This window comes from Halichoerus grypus, chromosome 3 (genome assembly GCF_964656455.1).
Source record: "Halichoerus grypus chromosome 3, mHalGry1.hap1.1, whole genome shotgun sequence".
Classification (NCBI taxonomy): Eukaryota; Metazoa; Chordata; class Mammalia; order Carnivora; family Phocidae; genus Halichoerus; species Halichoerus grypus.
The window spans coordinates 104272781-104290813 of NC_135714.1; the positions used below are offsets into that span (position 1 = coordinate 104272781).

At 34.7% G+C, this 18033-nt stretch overlaps 1 protein-coding gene across 2 annotated transcripts in view; it reads left to right on the forward strand.

Annotated features, from left to right (window-relative positions):
* ADAD1 (adenosine deaminase domain containing 1) overlaps positions 1-18033 on the forward strand; it is a 53617-nt gene that overhangs the window by 23675 nt on the left and 11909 nt on the right. For both annotated transcript variants that reach the window (XM_036069406.2, XM_078068203.1), the window contains exons 9-10: positions 10576-10813; positions 16642-16774. In XM_036069406.2, coding sequence (XP_035925299.2) covers positions 10576-10813; positions 16642-16774 — 371 coding nt within the window. The remainder of the gene's footprint in view (positions 1-10575; positions 10814-16641; positions 16775-18033) is intronic.

Below are 18033 nucleotides of genomic sequence, written 5' to 3' on the forward strand. Positions count from 1 at the left end.
AAAAGCTTATATTTAATCCTTAAAATAAGAAAAATCTTAAATGCCCATTTGGTTTTTTTGCTACCTTTTTCATACCTTTGGTTATGATCTGGATCCTTTTAATTTGTCAAATGAGTAGGAAGTAACTAGAACACAAGATAAATATGAATTAGTAATTTACTTCTTTGGTGGGATGTATTACAGAATTATGTAATTATATTTGAATTGTTTTTCAGACATTATGTCAATAAACAATTTGGGGGCTCATTTGTATAGTTTTCATAAAGCCCTGAGTGTTGCAAAACTTTAATTTACCCCTGTGAAATACTTTAAATACTACTGTTACTTGGTTCTTCTTTGCTTGCCATTAATTTTTTATAACAATTGCATGTGTAAGCTTGAGATCCTCATATGGGTAATAATTTTGTTTTCAGGTGGTGATATTTTCTGTTTTTTAAATTGATTTTTTGTTATTTATATATTTTATACCCATTTCTTAGGAATTTCTCTTACAGGTAATTTTTCAGTTCCATGTGTATATAAGATGCTATTTTTGTTTGGCTTTAATAAATTGTAAAAAGGAAAAGATTTATTTTCTAACATTAAGCTTATTTTCTTAGTATAGAAAATATATTACTTGATTCACAATTCAAAGGATTCAGAAGGGTTTTCAGTGAAAAATTTCCCTCCCATCCTAGTCCCCAGGCACCCATTTTTCTTCAGTGGCATTCGTTGTTACTAGTTTGTTGTTTTTCTTTCCAAAGATAGTTTATATTTATAGAAGTAAATGCATATTCTCTTTTTTTTTCTTTTTGTATTTTGTATGAATAGGTAATACAGCTCATACTTTTCTGCATCTTGCTTTTTTCATTTAATAATGTATCTTGGAAATATTTCCATGTCGAGTATGTAAAGAATTTCCTCATTATTATTTGTGTCTTACTGTATGGTATTTCTTTGTATAAAGGTATCATAATTTAACCACTTGTAGGTTGAGGGAATTTTAGATTGTTTTCTAATTTTTTTCAGCTAGCAAAATGCTATAGTGAATGACCTTTTTATATTTGTTATTTGCACATGTAAAAGTATATCTGTCTCTAAGATGAATTCCTGGAAGTAGAATCACGGGCATGTATGCATTTGCAATTTTGAAAAATGTTGTTAAGTTACCCTCCAAATCACACTCCCATTGGTAATATATGATAGTGCCAGTTATTCTTACCCTCAAAAGTAGTTACTTCTAAATCTACTTTTTCCAAATATATATTCTTTTTTTTTTTTTTTTTAATTTTTATTTATTTGACAGAGAGAGAGCCAGTGAGAGAGGGAACACAAGCAGGGGGAGTGAGAGAGGGAGAAGCAGGCTTCCCACGGAGCAGGGAGCCCGATGCGGGGCCCGATCCCAGGACGCTGGGATCATGACCTGAGCTGAAGGCAGACGCTTAATGACTGAGCCACCCAGGCGCCCCTCCAAATATATATTCTTGTAGATGATACATTTCTTAGATTTAATTTGCTTACTAAATTTCTTTGGATTGTTTTCTTTTAGTCAGGTCTGATACTTTCTCCAGGCACTTAAACTTATCTCAATCTCCTTTAAGAAAGGCTCTTTTTTTCCTTGAATGTCTATTAACTATCTAAGAATTGTCTATGTGTTCTCCAGAATCACAGCTTTCTTTGACTTTGGTGAATAAAATATAAAATTTGTCATTTATATGACATAACTCCATACTATATTTAGTTTCTTAAAAGGATGAGTATAGGTTCTTATAAAATCATTTAGTATTTAGCTAGTGGTTTGGGACAGGAGCTTAAAAATTAAATCTCTTGTCATTTTGAGTGTCATCTTGTACCTAGCAATGGGGAATACCAGGTAACAATAAAAAACACCATATAAGACTTAGTAAAATTGTTTCTGTTCTCCTTCTTGGCATCTTTGTGGGACATATCTAAAGCTAATTGGCGTTCTGTCTGGTATAACCTAAATGATTTTAATGTGTTCAAGTTGTTGGTAAAAATGCAGATTTTTGGACCTCTTAAGATCTCTATTCTGTGTCTGGGGGAAGGGGTAGGAGTTTTGAGACAGAGGAATATACATTTTAAAAGCACCACTAAGTGATTCTGATACAGATGATGTGAATGGCTCTTTGAGAAATACTCATTTAAAGTTTCTGTACACTAAAAGAGAGAAATTTAGAGAGCCAAAAGAATCTTCAGAATTCACTGAACTTTATTAGTAGTCTAGTACAGCTTCTCACTTAGTACATAAACTCTTTTTATGCCATTCCTGATAGAGTATCATCTAACCCTAGTTTAAAAGCATCCAGTAATGTGGAGTGTAGGATTTAAAACCAATCTATCCTATTAATTGAATAGCCCCAGTTTTTAAAACAATTCCTCCTTATTTAGAATTGAAATTTGCTTCCCTTTAATTCTGTACTGACACTATAAGTTAAATCTAATTATTTGAGGATAATGACCTCATCCTGTTCTCATGTAAGTTTTATGAAATCTTTTACAGTTCTTTATTTTAATTCTTAAAAACCTTATTTACTAGATCAGTTACCAGTGGGGAGAGTATTACATTTTAAGACTTACTTAACTTTTCAGAAAGTTTACAGAAGCCAATTTTATGCTGTGGGTGTTCTTAGATGTTCATTTTATCACTTTGTGGTAGTAGTCTTCCTTCTTTTGTAGGACAAAAGTCTTAGGCTTGCATTAAAAAGACATTTACTATTATTTGAATAGAAAATAATCCAGAGTAGGGGTGCCTGGGTGGCTCAGTCACTTAAGTGTCGGACTCGTGATTTTGGCTCAGGTCATTATCTCAGGGTTGTAGTATCGAGCCCCGGTATGGGGCTCTGTGCTCAGTGCAGAATCTGCTTGAGATTCTCTCCCTCTCCCTCTGGCCTGCCCCCTGCTCATGCACGTGTGCTCTCTTTCTCTCTCTCAAATAAATAAAATCTTAAAATCCATATTGGGAAGAAAATTCACTTTGCTTAAGTACTTAAAAACAGCTGGATTTACATTTTCAAGCTTTTTAAGGTATATTTACAAGGTTGGTATTCTATTATGGTAAGATCATCTGTCTAAATATTTCTAAGTGTTTGTCCAGAGGTATTTCTGTCTAGTTCTGTTAATAAACTAATTTGAATTGTACATTTGGATTATAAAGAATGCCAATTGCTGACTCCCTCCTAGTGAAAGAAACATTTGATAACGTTAGAGATTCTGTTATTCATTCCCCCCCCCTTTTTTTTTTTAGATCAGTAATAGGTTCACAATGTTAATAAAATACTTGCCCCAAATCATTCAGTTTGCCTATTGGCAGAGCCTGGACTCAAAACCAGTTTTATAACTTCTCATGCTGCTGCTTTTTGTATTAAATTGAGCTCTGATAGCTTTGTCTGAGCATAGTGAGTACTAGAATCTCACTGCTGTGTCTGTTAAACTTGACACTCTTGAAAGCAGATGCTTTGCCACACTCATCTTGGTCCAGTTTGTGCTAGGGGGTCAGTAAATATTTCATGAATAAATGATTTGAGTCAGCATGGTTTGTTTTTGAAAGTGCTTTTATTTTTCTACTTAAAACTAATACTGCCTGGAACACTTGAAAAATTTTATTCTTTATGCTTGTTGCATTTTATGCTCACCCAGGAAGCTTTGAAAAATAATGTGAGAATGGCATTGGTATTAATATCCCAAACCCTCAAGATTCTAATGTGCATCCAGGATTGATAATTACTGCTCTCTGATAATCTAATCTTTCACATTCTTTTTTCATCAGGTGATTATTGAGCCCCCTACTATATGTTAGGTGTTGTACACTGTTGCATTATTCTCAGGGATACCATTCATGTAATAAAATACAGAGTGAGCATTATGAATACAAAGGCAAGATGCTTCTTGCCTTTATGTATTCTCCTGGCCACACATTTGTGTTTCACAAGAACATGATTTGTTTTCTCTGGATGTTCTGTGATATATGGGCGGTGTGGGTAAAATGTAATGCCTCAGACTAATTACGATGTTCGAGATGTGGTAGGACCAGTGCATAGTTCTTTAATGTTTGATTTTTTGATTTATATACTTTATATTCTTCATGCAGCCTCAGTTTTAAATAGCTGTTTCAGCAACCATTTCTGCTGACTTACATTACACTTATGATAGATTAAGCTCCTGAGAATCTTTTCTGTATAAAAAGCTGTCCAGTCAGGTCAGCTATGGTCCTTGATTAGATTTAATTTTTTTAATAATTTTTTATTGTTATGTTAATCACCATACATTACATCATTAGTTTTTGATGTAGTGTTCCATGATTCATTGTTTGCGTATAATACCCAGTGCTCCATGCAGAACGTGCCCTCTTTAATACCTTTCACCAGGCTAACCCATCCCCCCACCCCCTCCCCTCTAGAACCCTCAGTTTGTTTTTCAGAGTCCATTGTCTCTCATGGTTTGTCCCTCCGATTTCCCCCCTTCATTCTTCCCCTTCTGCTATCTTCTTTTTTTTTTCTTAATATATATTGTATTATTTGTTTCAGAGGTACAGATCTGCGATTCAACAGTCCGGCATAATTCACAGTGCTCACCATAGCACATACCCTCCCCAGTGTCTATCACCCAGCCACCCCATCCCTCCAACCCCCCACCACTCCAGCGACCCTCAGTTTGTTTCCTGAGATTAAGAATTCCTCATATAAGTGAGGTCATATGATACATGTCTTTCTCTAATTGACTTATTTCACTCAGCATAACACCCTCCAGTTCCATTCACGTCGTTGCAAATGGCAAGATCTCATTCCTTTTGATGGCTGCATAATATTCCATTGTATATATATATATATATATACCACATCATCTTTATCCATTCATCTGTCAATGGACATCTTGGCTCTTTCCACAGTTTGGCTGTTGTGGACATTGCTGCTATAAACATCGGGGTGCACGTATCCCTTCAGATCCCTACATTTGTATCTTTGGGGTAAATACCCAGTAATGCAATTGCTGGGTTATATGGTAGCTCTATTTTCAACTTTTTGAGGAACCTCCATACTGTTTTCCAGAATGGCTGCACCAGCTTGCATTCCTACCAACAGTGTAGGAGGGTTCCCCTTTCTCCGCATCCCCGCCAACATCTGTCGTTTCCTGACTTGTTAATTTTAGCCATTCTGACTGGTGTGACGTGGTATGTCACTGAGGTTTTGATTTGGATTTCCCTGATGCCGGGTGATGTTGAGCACTTTTTCATGTGTCTGTTGACCATTTGGATGTCTTCTTTGGAAAAATGTCTGTTCATGTCTCCTGCCCATTTCTTGATTGGAATATTTGTTCTTTGGGTGTTGAGTTTGGTAAGTTCTTTATAGATTTTGGATACTAGCCCTTTATCTGATATGTCATTTGCAAATATCTTCTCCCATTCTGTCGGTTGTCTTTGGTTTTGTTGACTGTTTCTTTTGCTGTGCAAAAGCTTTTTATCTTGATGAAGTCCCAATAGTTCATTTTTGCCCTTGCTTCCCTTGCCTTTGGTGATGTTTCTAGGAAGAAGTTGCTGCAGCTGAGGTTGAAGAGGTTGCTGCCTGTGTTCTTCTCTAGGATTTTGATGGATTCCTGTCTCACATTTAGGTTTTTCAACCATTTGAGTTTATTTTTGTGTGTGGTGTAAGGAAATGGTCCAGTTTCATTCTTCTGCATGTGGTTGTCCAATTTTCCCAATACCATTTGTTGAAGAGACTGTCTTTTATCCATTGGACATTCTTTCCTGCTTTGTCGAAGATGAGTTGACCATAGAGTTGAGGGTCCATTTCTGGGCTCTCTATTCTGTTCCATTGATCTATGTGTCTGTTTTTGTGCCAGTACCATACTGTCTTGATGATGACAGCTTTGTAATAGAGCTTGAGGTCAGGAATTGTGATGCTGCCAGCTTTGCTTTTCTTTTTCAACATTCTTCTGGCTATTTGGGGTCTTTTCTCATTCCATACAAATTTTAGGATTATTTGTTCCATTTCTTTGAAAAAAGTTGATGGTATTTTGATGGGGATTGCATTGGATGTGTAGATTGCTCTAGGTAGCACTGACATCTTCACAATATTTGTTCTTCCAATCCATGAGCATGGAACGTTTTTCCATTTCTTTGTGTCTTCCTCAGTTTCTTTCATGAGTATTTTATAGTTTTTGGAGTACAGATTCTTTGCCTCTTTGGTTAGATTTATTCCTAGGTATCTTATGGTTTTGGGTGCAGTTGTAAAAGGGATTGACTCCTTCATTTCTCTTCTTCTGTCTTGTTGGTGGTGTATAGGAATGCAACTGATTTCTGTGCATTGATTTTGTATCCTGCCACTTTACTGAATTCCTGTATGAGTTCTAGCAGTTTTGGGGTGGAGTCTTTTGGGTTTTCCACATAAAGTATCATATCACCTGCAAAGAGTGAGAGTTTGACTTCTTCTTTGCCAATTCAGATGCCTTTGATTTCTTTTTGTTGTCTGATTGCTGTGGCTAGGACTTCTAATACTATGCTGAATAGCAGTGGTGATAGTGGACATCCCTGCCACGTTCCTGACCTTAGGGGAAAGCTCTCAGTTTTTCCCCATTGAGAATGATATTCGCTGTAGGTTTGTCATAGATGGCTTTTATGATATTGAGGTATGTACCCTCTATCCCTATACTCTGAACAGTTTTGATCAAGAAAGGATGTTGTACTTTGTCAAATGCTTTCTCTGCATCTATTGAGAGGATCATATGGTTCTTGTTCTTTCTTTTATTAAGGTATTGTATCACGTTGATTGATTGGTGGATGTTGAACCAACCTTGCAGCCCAGGGGTAAATCCCACTTGGTCGTGGTGAATAATCCTTTTAATGTACTGTTGTATCCTATTGACTAGTATTTTGGTGAGAATTTTTGCATCCATGTTCATCAAGGATATTGGTCTGTAATTCTCCTTTTTGATGGGGTCTTTGTCTGGTTTGGGGATCAAGGTAATGGTGGCCTCATAAAACGAGTTTGGAGGTTTTCCTTCCATTTCTATTTTTTGGAACAGTTTCAGAAGAATAGGTATTAATTCTTCTCTAAATGTTTGGTAGAATTCCCCTGGGAAGACATCTGGCCCTGGGCTTTTGCTTATTGGGAGATTTTTGGTGACTGCTTCAATTTCCTTAGTGGTTATAGGTCTGTTCAGGTTTTTTATTTCTTCCTGGTTCAGTTTTGGTAGTTGATACATCTCTAGGAATGCATCCATTTCTTCCAGATTATCTAATTTCCTGGCATATGGTTGCTCATAATATGTTCTTATAATTGTTTGTATTTCTTTGGTGTTGGTTGTGATCTCTCCTCTTTCATTCATGATTTTGTTGATTTGGGTCATTTCTCTTTTCTTTGTGATAAGTCTGGCCAGGGATTTATCAATTTTGTTAATTCTTTCAAAGAACCAGCTCCTAGTTTCGTTGATCTGTTCTACTGTTCTTTTGGTTTCTATTTCATTGATTTCTGCTCTGATCTTTATTATTTCTCTTCTCTTGCTGGGTTTAGGCTTTATTTGCTATTCTTTCTCTGGCTCCTTTAGGTGTAGGGTTAGGTTGTGTATTTGAGACCTTTCTTGTTTCTTGAGAAAGGCTTGTATTGCTATATACTTTCCTCTTAGGACTGCCTTTGCTGCATCCCAAAGATTTTGAACAGTTGTGTTTTCATTTTCATTTGTTTCCATGAATTTTTTTAATCTTTAATTTCCTGGCTGACCCATTCATTCTTTAGGAGGATGCTCTTTAGCCTCCATGTATTTGAGTTCTTTCTGACTTTCCTCTTCTGATTGAGTTCTAGTTTCAAAGCATTGTGGTCTGAAAATAGGCAGGGAATGATCCCAGTCTTTTGGTACTGGTTGAGACCTGATTTGTGACCTAGGATGTGATCTATTCTGGAGAATGTTCCATGGGCATTAGAGAAGAATGTGTATTCTGTTGCTTTGGGATGGAATGTTCTGAATATATCTGTGAAGTCCATTTGGTCCAGTGTGTCATTTAAAGTCTTTATTTCCTTGTTGATCTTTTGCTTAGATGATCTGTCCATTTCAGTGAGGGGGGTGTTAAAGTCCCCCACTATTATTGTATTGTTGTTGATGTGTTTTTTTGCTTTTGTTATTTTTTTTTTTTTTAAAGGTTTTGTTTATTTATTTGACAGAGAGAGACACAGTGAGAGAGGGAACACAAGCAGGGGGGAATGGGAGAGGGAGAAGCAGGCTTCCTGCCAAGCAGGGAGCCTGATGCGGGTTTGATCCCAGGACCCTGGGATCATGACCTGAGCCGAAGGCAGACACTTAACGACTGAGCCACCCAGGCGCCCTGCTTTTGTTATTATAGATTTAATTTTTGACTTCACCTTTGAGTTTCATGTTATTTTAGATGACCTGAGATAAATCAAACTTTCCCTATAATATGATGTAATTTTAGAGCTATATTTTTCCAGGAAGAATTTTTAGCCTCAAGATATAACCAAAACCATACTTCAGATTTAGTTGATAGTTAAAGCATACATATATAGAGGAAAAGTAAAATTTCTAATATTAATATACTTTTTTCTATTACATTATTGCTTTTATACCACCTTTTTTTTAAATTTTATTTTATTATGTTATGTTAATCACCATACATTACATCATTAGTTTTTGATATAATGTTTTATACGACCTTTTAAAACATTTAGGTGAAAAAATTTGGTATGTAAGGAATCTTAAATGGAATTTGACTTTCAGGGTTGTTTTTTTTTTCCACATGTGTCTTGGTATTTTAGGCACAAACAGTGGCATTATCTCATTACAGTATGTCTTAGTCTGTTTGGGCTACTACAACAGAAATTCCACAGACTGGGTGTCTTAAACAACAAACGTGTTTCTCAGAGTTCTGGAGTCTGGAAATTCCAGGATCAAGGTGTTGGCAGATTCAGTGTCTGGTGAGGGCCCATTTCCTGATTCATAGATGCCTGTTTTCTCACTGTGTCCTGATACTGTAGCAGGGATGAGAGCCTCTTTTACAAGGGTGCCTCACAAAGGCCTACTATTATATTGGGAATTAGATTTTAACATATTTTATGGGGACGCATTTAGTCTATAGCACAGTGAGTAATAATATGTTAACATTTTCTTTTGAATCCATGTCTTCTGTTCATTATAGATACAGTGACTATTCCACAGACCTTATTTCTTCCCAAATGTTTGTGTCCCAGCATATCTTTTTTTTTTTTTTTTTTTTTGTGCCCAAGCATATTTTTAACTAGTCTTCATTTGTCATTACTTCTTAATTTGGAATGTTCAATGGAATACTTACTGTCTATTGATGAATAAAAAAGATGTGGTATATACATACAATGGATTATTACTCAGCCATGAAAATGAATGAAATCTTGCCATTTGCAACAGCATGGATGGATTTAGAGGGTATAATGCTAAGTGAAATAAGTCAGAGAAAGACAAATACCATATGATTTCACTCATAAGGAATTTCAGAAACAAGCAAGGAAAAAAAAAGATAAACTGGAAAATAGACTCTTAACTACAGAGAACAGACAGAGGAAGGGTTGTAGGTGGGGGGCTGGGTGAAATACATGATGGGGATTAAGAGTACACACCTTGATGAGTGCCAAGTAATATATAGAATTGTTGAATCTGTATATTATATACCTGAAACTAACACTGTATGTTAATTATACTGGGATTAAAAAAAAACACACACACACAAAGAAGTGCTTAGAAAAAGGGTGTCAACAGCAATTCGTGTTCTTTTTACATCGTTTTCTAGTTTCCAAATAGTCATAATGAGTGTAAGACCAATAGCCATCTCAACAGTTCCAATGTATGGAAACAAAACTTTGTGATGTAATGTCTAGTGGTATGTAAAATTTCTCTTTGTGAGAACTTCTGATCCTTTAAGGAGAAAAGAGATCTACTTTTGAATTACTAATTTTTAAATAGGAATGACTTGTCTCACTTCTGTTTTAAGTTTGATGAGCCCACTATTTTATACTATACTAATGATGTTACGTCTTTTTGAGCATTCTTTCAACAATTATTTTAACTGAAAACTCAAAGGTTTTGGTATTAGCCCACATTGTAACCGGAAATGGTCATTATTTAAATTATTTTGTGTTGTGAAACTGGAACATTGTGGTACTGGAATAGTTATAATTTCTGGCCCTTAGATGTGGAAAAATAACTTAATCTCACCAGCCATCTCTCAGCCACATTTATCTCCTGTATTATTTGCTGGTTTCATGCTGTAATCTGAAAAATCAAGACAGGATAAGCTAATTCTCTCTGGCAGAACCCTGTAAAAAGTACTATATTTTTTTCTGGGTCAGTTCTGGCTCTTCACTTTTATTCACTGGAATGTCAATTTGTTATTTTCTGTAGATTCCTTTTTAAATGGAAATTATGACCATTGTTACCTTGTCCTGGTTCTGGTAAAAAAAAATATAGAAGTAGCTGCTGAGAAGTAGGAAAGGAAAGGTTGCAAGAAAAAGATAAAAAGACTTTAGACTGTTTCCTTTTTTTTTTTTTTTTTGTCTAGTCTTTTGATATTGAACTTCTGAGTGTTTTGTTTTTACTTTCTAGGTGATGGGAATTGCAGTGATACTAGAGGTTTAGAAATTGCTGTAAAGCAACGTGTTGATGATGCACTCACTTCAAAACTTCCAATGTTTTACTTGGTCAACAGACCTCATGTTAGTTTAGTACCTTCTGCATATCCACTTCAAACAAACTTGGAATATAAATCTCTGAGTCTGAATTGGGCACAGGGGGACATTTCTTTGGAGATTGTGGATGGCCTAAGTGGAAAGATCACTGAAAGGTTAGCATTACTAATTTCTTTTAAAATCACGTATTTAAGCAGGGCACTTGTGGTAAGCAATGGGTGTTGTATATAAGTGTTGGATCACTAAATTGTACACCTAAAACTAATACTGCACTGTGTTGACTAACTGGAATTTAAATAAAAACTAAAAAAAAAAATCTTAAGGAAGAGAAAATACATTTACAATACTGTTTAGGAAAAAATCTGCATATAAATGGGCCTGTGCAGTTTAAACCTGTGTTGTTTAAGGGTCAGCTGTATTTAGAAGGGTCCTGTGCAAGTGTAAGGGGCCCAGAAGGTTAAGCTTCACAGTAAATCTAGCTCCATCTATACTATAATAAAAACAAAACCCTTAAAAATACTAAGCAAAAATGCATTTTAATAGAACTTTTAAAATTATTCTTTTTTAGGTGCAGTTTTTTGAATTCTGAACAATTATAGTTATCACTGAGTGTGACTACTTTGTAGGCATTGTACTAATTTTAAAAAAACACACATTTTGTTTCTGATGAGCAGACAGACCTGGAGAAGTTCTATAACTTACTGGAGTTAATTAAGTTGAATGGAGCCAGTATTCAAAATCAGTCTCCAGAACCTATATTTTTCTAAGTATCATTTCGTGATTTTAATTAACACTAGAATCATATAATGTATTTGTTTTAAAAATACATTTTCTCTTACTGAATCTGAATTTCTGGATCTAAAGCTAAGAACCTGTATTTTTGACATGTGTTAAAATATGTACTATGTTATACTGCATTCTTATAATAACCCTATAGATTAGGTGGTATTGTTGCTCTTTTACAGATGAACTGATTCAAGCTAGGTTTAATATCTTGCTTAAAGTCACCCAAATAGTAAGTAACACAGCTGGGATTCTTATCTGGACATTTTATTTCCAAAGTCCTTGTCAGTAACCATAATATGCTATGCATTTTAGACGTTTCTTTATAATATCCCTGCCATTGATTATCAGGTGAAACTAAAACTGTTCTTTTAGTGTGACTATACATTTATAATGAGGTAATGAATAATGTTAAAAATTTAAATGCTAAAACTGCTTTCTTTGTGAAAGATGGGTTTAAATTAAGACCACATACAAATGTTCCTTGGTATGACCTCAGGCATACTATTGATTACTTCAACTAATGTGAATTATACTATTCTTGCCTTGAATCAGCTGTTAATAATGGACAAATTATACACATACAAACAAAACAAGTCTTTGATAAGACATGAAAAAGTCTTTTACTGAAAGCAGATAAAATACGAGCATAACAAAGCTAAAATTAGTATAAAATGAGCTTAACTAATTTATTATACCTAAATGCTTACCAGGTGATTACAAATGAAGAGAGCAGATGTGATCTAAATATTAGACAAGGTGTAGTTCAGCTCCATAGCATTACATAAGGCAGAAGACTCTTCATTATTATTATGTATAATTCACAAGGAAGAAAGAACAGTTAGGGATATCTATGCAACAAATAATATAGTATCAACATTCATAAAGCAGAAGTTACAGAAGAGGAGGAAAAATAGAAATCCACTACTGGTTGAGACAGTAATTGACCTTTCAGTTCATGATCAAGTAGACAAAACAATACGCAAGGATATAGTGGTTTTAAATAACAAAAAGGGGGCGCCTGGGTGGCTCAGTTGGTTAAGCGACTGCCTTCGGCTCAGGTCATGATCCTGGAGTCCCAGGATCGAGTCCTGCATCGGGCTCCCTGCTCAGCAGGGAGTCTGCTTCTCCCTCTGACCCTCCCCCCTCTCATGCTCTCTCTCTATCTCATTCTCTCTCTCAAATAAATAAATAAAATCTTTAAAAAATAAATAAATAAATAAATAAATAAATAACAAAAAAGGTAGATTTGATTAACTTACACAAAACTCTGCAGCGTAAATATATAAAATACATCTACTTTTGAAGAACCTATAGAATATTGAAAAAAACTGATCCTATGTTAGGCCACAGAGAAAATCTCAAATTCTAAAAGTTAGAAGCAATGTGAGAACCCAGAAGTGGACCCTCAACCCTATAGTCAGCTAGCTAATCTTTAACAAAGCAGGAAAGAATATCCAAAGGAAAAAAGACAGTCTCTTCACAAATGGTGTTGGGAAAACATGCAGAAGAATGAAACTGGACCATTTCTTACACCATACACAAAAATAAATTCAAAATAGATGAAAGCCCTAAATGTGAAACAGGAATCCATCAAAATCCTGGAGGAGAACACCGGCAGCAACCTCTTTGACCTCAGCCTCAGCAACTTTCTACTAGACAGCCTCCAGAGGTGAGGGAAAAAAAAGCAAAAATGAACTATTAGGATTTCATCAAGATAAAAAGCTTCTGCACAGCAAAGGAGACAATCAACAAAACTAAAAGGCAACCTATGGAATGGGAGAAGGTATTTGCAAATGACATATCAGATCAAGGGCTACTATCCAAAATCTATAAAGAACTTACCAAATTCAACACCCAAAAACCAAAAACTCCAGTCAAGAAATGGGCAGAAGACATGCACAGACATTTCTCCAAAGAAGACCTACAAAAGGCTAACAGACACATGAAAAAGTGCTCAACACCACTCATCATCAGGGAAATACAAATCAAAACCACAATGAGGAGTGAGGATAGTAACAATGAGATATACCACCTCACCCTGGTCAGAATGGCTCAAACATAATACTCTGGAAACAACGGATGTTGGTGAGGATAGGGAGAAAGTGGAACCCTCTTACACTGTTGGTAGGAATGCAAACTGGTGCAGCCACTCTGGAAAACAGGATGGAGGTTCCTCAAAAAATGAAAAATAGAGCTACCCTATGACCCAGCATTGTGCTACTAGGTATTTATCCAAAGGACACAAAAATAGTGATTTGAAGGGGCACCTGCACCCCAAAGTTTATAGCAGCAATGTCAACAATAGCCAAAATGTGGAAAGAGCCCAGATGTCTATCAACTGATGAATGGATAAAGGTGTGTGTGTGTGTGTGTGTGTGTGTGTGTGTGTGTGTGTGTGTGTGTATGGGAAGATTACTCAGCTATCAAAAAGAATGAAATCTTGCCATTTGCAACAACGTGGATGGAACTAGAGTGTATTATGCTAAGCGAAATAAATCAGAGAAAGACGAATACCATATGATTTCACTCATGTGGAATTTAAGGAACAAAACAGAGAGCATAGAGGAAGAGAAGGAAAAATAAGATAAAAACAGGCAAACCGTAAGAGACTCTTAACTGTAGGAAACAAACTGAGGGTGGCTGGAGGGGAGGTGGGTGGGGGATGGGGAAACTGCGTGATGGGCATTAAGGCAGGCACTTGATGTAATGAGCACTGGGTGTTATATGCAACTGAGGAATCACTAAACTCTACCCTGAAACTAATAATACAGTATATGTTAACTAACTTGAATTTAAATTAAAGTTAGAAGTGATGTAGACAGTATTTTCTGATTGTGATACAGTAAATCTCTAAATAACAAAATCAGTATACTAGGAATTTCTTTCATTGGGGAAAAAAGTCCTCTAACTTTTGGCTCAAAGAGGAAATATAAAATGAAACTGCAGAATATTTAGAAAACAAGGATATTGAAAGCATTACATATCAGAACTCGTAGGATATACAGCTAAAGCAAAGCTGAATGGAAAAGCCAGTAGTTCAGATGCTTATATCAAGAGATAATGGAAATAAATTAAGCAGAATGAAGAAATCAGAAAAACTAGAAATGTAATTTAAAGAGCTAAATAACAAAAAGAAGTAATAAAAATCTGATTCTGTGGGAAAATGTCACTAGCTAATCTCATATTTAATAAAAAGGGAGTAATTAACAGAAATAGAAGATTAAAAGAATCGTAACTTACTTGCTCAACCATGTAAATATTTTTTAAATCCTTGTGAAATGCATACATTTCTAGGAAAAATTATTTCTATAACTGGTACAGAAGAGGGAAAAACCTAAACAGTTATTTTCATAAGAAAGTTATCAGGAAGGTGCCCTAACTATTCTCAAAGCAAGCACCATTCTGAGGTGGTTCAGAGGAATTTTTAAACCTTTAAATAGCAGAACTTTCCAGTGCTATCTAAGAAGATGGAAAACATTAAAATCCTTTTATGGAGCAGGTGTATCACTGCTATTAAATCTGATAGAAGATTGCTGCCTCCTTCCACAGAAGTTACAGATGAAACTTTCTTTTTTTCCAGACAAAATAGCTAAATAAAGTATTAAGCAGAATGTAACAGTACATTAAAAAAATACATATTTTATACAACAATATCAATTGGTATTTTTTGTAGGAGTGAGGATAGTAATAACATAATAGAAATACCAGATTAGAAATTCTTATTAAAATAGTCATTAAATGATCTAGGGATACCACATGTTCATCTCTCTAAATCCTAAGAAGGCATATAATACATCTCTTCAGCTATTCTAGATAAAGATAATAAAAAAGCAATAGTTTGATATTTTTGTTAAGGATAGAATGTGTGTTTATTAGTCAGAAGTATCATCATGATTGATGATAACATCCAGAACAAGACACAGTTGTTTACTCTTGCTGTTAATATTTTACTTAAAGCATTTGGACAAGAGAAAGAAATGAGAGATTATAAAATACTGGAGGAGGTAAAATTACTATTCTTTGCATATGGTATCATATTATACCTGAAAAGCCCAGGAGAATCATTGGGAAAACGACAACAAAAGGTATCATGGTGAAAATATTAATAAAGATATCAATAGGTTTCATACACAGGAGCATATGTTAACTATTTCTGTATATAAAACGACCTCAAAACTTAGTGACTTAAAATAACCATTTATTACTGCTCACAAGTTTTTAGGGTCAACTGAGCTGGATTTTGTTGGGCTCCGTCATTCATCTGGGGTTAACTCTAGGTTAACTGAAATTCAACCTGTCTGGTCTTAGAGGGATGACAAGGCTCTGGTCCATGTGTTGTCTCACCCTCTTGTAGACTAGTCCCAGCTGGCTCATTTGGTAGAGGAATGATTCCCTAGAGAATGAACACAAACCTATGAGGCCCAGGCTCAGAACTGACACATCCTCTATTCATTCACCAAAATAAGTCACAAAACTAGCCCAAATTCAGGGGGAGGGGAAATCAACCACAGTTACTGAGAGGAGAATGTGAAAAGTCACATTATAAAGAGTATGGAGACAGGGAGAAATGAAGGATTTGGGCAATTTTTGTAAATACAAGAACAACTAATAAGATACAATGAAGAGAGTTACAGCAAAAAATTTCATGGTCTATGGACCCACTTTTATTAGAAACAAAAATATATGCATGCACATACATATACATAGATTATAGGAAGGTCATGAGGAGGGGTGTATATATATTTTTTTTAGTGAGTTAAAATTTACATGCAGTGAAATGTACTATATAGTTTCATGCCTTTTGATATATGTATACACCTGTATAACCATCACCCCATTAAAATGCAGGACATTTTCATCATTCCAGAAGGTATTTCTGTGCCTTTTTCCAGTCAGTTCTGGTACAACCACTGTTTTAATTTGTATCAACATAGATTAATTTTGCTTCAAACGATAAAATGTTCCAGTATCCATCTTCTTTAATTTTTAATGCAACACTGTAATAATTTAAGCTGTAAGTTAATTAGCTTCAGAAAGTAAATATTCAGAACAATTTTTGTGTAAAAATCTTTCACTATCTTCATTGTATATGATTGAGAAAAGTATTTATAGATGCTATGTTGACTTTAATCTCTACAATTGTCAACATAAATCCTTGAATAATGATTAGTGGATGTTTCATTCTTTTCTACTTTAGTTCCCCATTTAAAAGTGGTGTGTCAATGGCAAGCCGGCTTTGTAAAGCTGCAATGTTAAGTCGATTTAACCTGCTTGCCAAAGAAGCTAAGAAAGAAGATTTACTTGAAGCTAGTACATACCATGCAGCAAAGGTAAGTCCTTAAAGGAATGAAATTGATCATAGAAATAAAATTTAAGACAACAAAAATGTAATTTTATGATAATGAGACATAGGAGAAGTTGCTTGAAATAGTTATTGAATATAAGGTATTGCCATGTACTGGTAGAATTAATTTTTAAATGAAAATGGCAGAAATTGAATATGTAAATGAGTGCTGCCACTTAAAGTAGCCACCTTAGTATGGTGGCACTTATTTTGACGATATTTGATCAAAACCTGCTTTCATACCCAGAAAAACAAAATGGTAATAAAATTTATTCTGTATATATTAACCGTGTTAACTTTAGAAGTATTCTAAAATAATACATTAAGATATCCATATAAATTTTCCTGTTTTAAAGTTGTGAAACTGCTTTAATTTCAGCATGTGACTTGGGCCTGATTAAGTAGGTGGTGTGTGTATATATATATATATATATATATATATATAGCCTTTTTCTCTCTTTAAAAATATTTATTTTTTTTAGTATTACAAACATAATGCATATATAGAGAATTTGGCAATTTTTTTTAAATACAGAGGAAAAATAGTACTTGTAATCCTACTATTCAAATTATGATACTTTTAAACCTGTAAGCGTGTTATTTCATTTTCTCATCATGTGTCTTGCATATATATGTATATTTGAGTATGCATATATTTTAAAATATTATCATACTGAATGTATTTTTTAATCTGCTTTTTTTCATTTGGTATAGTCTGACATAAACCATGTTATCATAGTATCACATACCCAAGACATCAAGTTATTAAATACAAATTGTTTCTGATAACCTAAATTCAGTTTCAGTCTGTAATCTAGTATTGTATGAAAGTCTCTTAATTTCAACAGTATCTTAATACTCAGACTGTATAATCCCAACCTGTGAAACAATTATATTAACTACAGATTTGTGGGTATGCACACACATTTTTAAGTATAAAAGCTTATCTAGGCAATTTCTGGTTTTGGTGGCATGAAGTTGCAGATCATATTTATAAAAAAGCAAGTATAAAAACTGGACCAAATTGTCAAGAAAACCACCTTTCACAACTCTAGAAATTGAAGACAGAAGTATGTATTATTGAAAAACTTCTTGAGCTTTGGGTAAGAACAACAGGAGTTTGTGGTGCCTTCACCCAAGACTGTTCCTATTCTTTCTCCCTCCTTTCTGCTAGTTTAAGTGGCAAGAACTATAGTTTTTACTAGCATGAGGATGTCACTGGAAGTAGATTTGCTGCTTGAGGGT